Genomic DNA, 4,884 nt, shown 5'->3' on the forward strand with positions numbered 1-4,884 from the left:
AATTAATTACATGTAGCATTAGCGTAGCAATCTACATGTTATCACATCAAAAAGTTAAGAAATATTAAATTTTTATTCATTTTGAAGTGAATTAACAAACAACCCAAGTTTAATGGTTAAAAAGAAAAAAACTTAAATAAAAAGTTAACATATTTTTTTATAAAATTAAAAGAACAGATAAAATATTATGTGTTTTTCTATGCACACTGTTTTTTACTTCAAATTCTTTTAGATGTTAAGTGAAATTTCAAATTTCGACCTGTAGAATACATCTAATCCAACCCAAACCAACAAAGTATTAAAACATAGCTAAAAGTGTAAATTTGACTATTGTAATTCATACTTATTTTTATAAGAAATAGAATAAATATGTGAAACATGAATGAATAGGCAGATATATTTGTTTCTACCGTTATACATTCGAAACCATGAACACAAATTAAAATTCAATTATAAGTTTACAAATCATATCTTCTCAACAAGGCTCAACCAATCAAACTCAATTGAATCTGATCAGACCCAACATCTGAATGGCGCATTCCTTTATATCCAACTGCATCACAAACAGTAATACAACTATAACTTATTCTTCAAACAATTTGCTTCAAACTTTTAATTTGCATATTTTGATTCTCAAAAATAATTAATTAATTAAATCAAAAAGAGATAGGGATGGAAAAAAAAAAAAAAAACTCGGAAATCTTCATCCATTAAGTTAAATTTTTGTTTTTGAAATCGGTTTCAAGGTGGGGAGGCTAGATCATTACGCTTTATTTTCTGTGAGGTTTTCTGTCCCTCTCCATGCGTTCGAACAAGCTTCCGTCATAAACGCCTTTAACTATTTCTTTCCTCAATAATCCATCGTTGTCCTTGCAAAGATTGTATAATGTCATCCATTCCGTCCAACTACCAATCCTGCAATGTGTATATTGAGATTCGAAATTTATACCCCTTTTTGGCAACATATATACACTAACACTATTAGAAGAAAGGAAATAATTAAAATGATTACCATCCTTTGTAATCCTGCGGTTCCCTGTTGGCCTTGAGCATTGCCATGAGTTCACCAGATGTTAAGGCATTGCCATGGGTACGGGCGAACTTTCTGAAGATTTCTTCAAACTTCAATGATACAAATCTACCATATCAACCCAAATTTTTTTATGATTACATCATCCATTAATTAAGATAGCTTAAATCTGTCATTCAAATGGGTTGATTTACCTTCCATCACTGTCATATACACCAGAGTCACTGCCATGTTTAGCTAGGTGGATGTTTTTAACCTCAATTGGAAAGAATGGAGAAGGATATTTCCCCTGCATATATTAGATTGCGGAACAACTTATTACTTAACATCCTTGTTTGTCTTCTCATTTCTTGAAAAAATAAAAATAAAAAAGGAAGTTGGTCCTTTCAATGCTAACAAAACTAACGAAATATCATCCGTTTCACCAACGACAAAGACATGATGTATGTCTCTTTGTTTGTTCTCCTTCTAATAAATGCCTGTTTGAGACATACAAGGCACCTATTTCTTCAAGCACTAAACAAAGTTTAATATGCAAAACAAAACAAATAAAAAAAATTGTTAATTAATAAGCTTCTTACTACATTTAATTAAGGGGGAAAAAACAGAAAAGACGAGGAATAAAAGAATAAGTGGAAGAGGAATTTACAGGGCGAGTTTTGCTACTGAGAGCAAAGTGAATGAGGAAAGCACCGGTCATGGACAAGAGATAACCTGCCCCGATTGCTCGAAAACCTGTTTAACTTTAATTAATCGTTAAATAAAGAAAACAAAAACAACCCACATAAAACTAATAAACCCCATGAAAGTTAAAAAAGAAGGAACCTTCAAAAGTCTCCCATGGATAAACGATGCCATCATGGTTTCTGTCAAAGAATGCAACATGCTTTTCCAGAACGCTTTGTTCAGAACCACTAGGCTTAGCTGCCCCTGCATCACCAACTCCTATATATGTGTGTGTATTCACATTTTCTTACCATTAAAAAAAATCTGCCAATTTCATGAAGAAAAAGAGCTGAATATATATATAAACATACCTTCTAGAATAGCTTCTGGTGGCATAGAAGAAGCCATTTGGATCAAATCAACAATAGGATTGGGAGATGGGAGATATTTGGAAGATATGAAGAGAAAAAAAAAACGATAAGAAGTGATAACACAACTTTTCAAAAGAAATAATATACGAAAGGAAGAAACCACTTTCAACTGTAGAATAAATTGCTCTGCTTTTATTGTTTGTTGATGCAGTGACGAAAAGCTTATTACAATGAAAGCTCAAGTTAGGCCTAACGGACATTTATACTTGAATGGATGACCGATGATCAAGATTGGTTATTCGGTCAAAAGAAAAATAAATAAATAAATAAATAAACAAAAGCAAAATGCCCTCAGCCTTTTTTTTAAAGTTTCTTGAAAATTTTATTTAATATTTAGGTATATAAATAGATTAAAATTATTAAAGGCATCAAAATTTTAAATATAAATTAAATTATGTCACTATCGTATGGGTTAATTTTTTTCATCTAACAAATATATTTATGCAAAAAATATAAAAAATAAATGAGGTTTTGGTTGAAATGAATGTTATAATATTAAAGATTATAGTGTATTGAGTTTAAATCTTAATATATATTTTAAATTTTATATAGAATTATAAGAAAACTCATAGTATATTTATTATTTTGTAAAATGATTAGTGTGAAGTGTGTCTCGTATTTTTTGGTCAAACCATAGTAAAAGCAAAGGCGATGTAGTGAAGAAGAATCACATGACATCACAAAGACGCGACAACGTTTGAAATAGAGGCAAAGCAAAGGCAACGTCATGATGAGGAGCCTGGGATGTGTGATGACGAGACGAATTCTAACTTAAAGCAACCACATAATTAGACTCTCAGTAGTGTTCATTTTCCTAGTTAGACTCTGATTATACCGAAGATATTTTAGTATGATTAAAACTCTAATATTAGTCTATAAAAAGGGCTTTAGTAACCCTAGAATATACATCTTCATAACATCAAATTTTGAGAGAAGATCAAAAGAGAGTTTTGAGAAAGCTTTAAGGGAATTTTGTGTTTTAGCCAGAGAGTTTTTGTTTCTAGGGTTAGGGTTTGTTTAGAATTTCTACATCTTGTACTCTTCGTTTGTTTGCTCATTAGTGAAATCTCCTTTTGCCAATGGTTTTTTATCCTTTTTATTGGAGGAGATTTTTCACGTAAATATTTGTGTGTTTGATCTTCTCTACTTTTCTTATTTGTCATTTAATCGGGTTTATCCCTAACAAACTAGTATCAAAGCTTGGTTAAAAATCCACAATCAACCCATTGAGAGATGGCGACAATGAGATTTGAGATCAAGAGGTGTAACACCCTAAATCTGGCTCGGAAGTTATGGCCGAATTTGGCGTGTCACATTGAAGTGTTTTAGCGAAAACCATGTTTTCATTGAAAACCCTTCTTAAAATAAAAAAAAATATTAAAAATAAACTTCTTTCAATAACTTGTTTGATGAAAACATGTCACTTAAAAATTTAGTTGTGGAAACGTAGAAAAGACATACTATAGTTTAAGGAACCATGTTCAACTTCTTATAATTACAGCACATAGAAATAATAATCCAAATAATAACAAAATGGAAGCCCTATTACAATCTGATTCGAATAGTACTTAATAAAATAGAAACTTATATTCTTTTTTTTTTAAAAGTCCAAATTATCTTGCTAGCTGGCCACCCAGAATCCCTCCAAACATCGAACCTTCTACTGAGCATCACCTGAAAATAAAATAAAAAAAGGGGGGTGAGTTTTTGCAAACTCAGTGTGTACAACCCTTGACGAAAAGCAAGCATTCAAAAATCATTACACATCAAACATGCAATGCAATCCCATCCCAATAATCCATCGCTACACACTAGCTCCATCCCCCGTCACACTATGTAGGGATATAAATATTGACCCACCCAACCGACACATCAATGGTAGCCCGGTTGCGGAACTACCTTCATTTACTTATTGGGCTTTAAAAGCCATCGGTGGATCTAAGATTGTCAAGCAACCATGCAATCCTCATATACTTCCTCCGTTCCATAATTCCCAACCCATATGCAACCTAAGCAGAATATCATATGTATGCAAGTCACATCCATAAAACTTACATTTAACACCTAGGGGTATTTTGGTCATTTTCGCCCTTAGAGGCATTTCGGTAATTTTCCGTTTATTACAATTTTCACTTACCTTGGCCCATTAACAAATCCCGTGAGCTAAGATGAGCAAATACTATGCACCAAGTAGGATTCCAAAGAAGAGAAGGTGAGTCATTAAGACCGCTTGAGTACCAAGCTCTCCCTAGATCCAATCCTAGACATGCATATACCTGTTGCCACACCTTAACCCTATGACTTGCCCACGGTCGCAATATATTAGTTATTTTTTATGTAGTTATCATATACTAGGCCCCAAAACCCCTACATACGTGCATATGGCCCACTTGGCCCATCTCATTCATATGGCCCATTAGGCCCAATTCATATTCACATGCCCATTAGGCCCAAATCACCTTTATATGGCCCGTTAGGCCCAAATCACCTTATATTCATGCTCACGCATAGCATCAATTATCAAAATTTTCCTATTATGGGCCTAACAGCCCATCGGGCCTATTAAGCCTATTCTGGCCCGGTTGGCTAGATCACAGTCCAAGTTCATGGAATCGTCCATGGGCCTCAGACAACCTATTGGTTTCCTCCTCATAAATGTTCGCGCACTTACAAGACTACCGCGGCCAAACTTTCGGCTTTTCGACATTTTGACTATTCGGCATTTTGGCTTTTTGGCTTTTGCCGATCTACTTGTGT

The 4,884-nt window shown here is 33.5% G+C and overlaps 1 protein-coding gene across 2 annotated transcripts; it reads right to left on the bottom strand.

Moving 5' to 3' along the window:
• Positions 1-322: 322 nt before the first annotated feature.
• LOC108466493 (probable peroxygenase 5) lies at positions 323-2,333 on the bottom strand. Of its 2 annotated transcripts, none has more exons than XM_017766858.2 (7): positions 2,068-2,333; positions 1,856-1,960; positions 1,680-1,765; positions 1,225-1,319; positions 1,013-1,138; positions 768-915; positions 323-553 (listed from the first exon to the last, which is right to left on the bottom strand). In XM_017766858.2, the coding sequence occupies exons 1-6, from the start codon at positions 2,102-2,104 to the stop codon at positions 771-773; spliced, it is 594 nt and encodes a 197-aa protein (XP_017622347.1). In that variant the 5' UTR covers positions 2,105-2,333; the 3' UTR covers positions 323-553; positions 768-770. The 2 variants fall into 2 exon arrangements, with proteins under 2 accessions (XP_017622347.1, XP_017622346.1); XM_017766857.2 differs by having other exon boundaries at positions 1,856-1,975.
• Positions 2,334-4,884: the final 2,551 nt, after the last annotated feature.

This window comes from Gossypium arboreum, chromosome 2, assembly GCF_025698485.1.
Source record: "Gossypium arboreum isolate Shixiya-1 chromosome 2, ASM2569848v2, whole genome shotgun sequence".
Lineage (NCBI taxonomy): Eukaryota > Viridiplantae > Streptophyta > Magnoliopsida > Malvales > Malvaceae > Gossypium > Gossypium arboreum.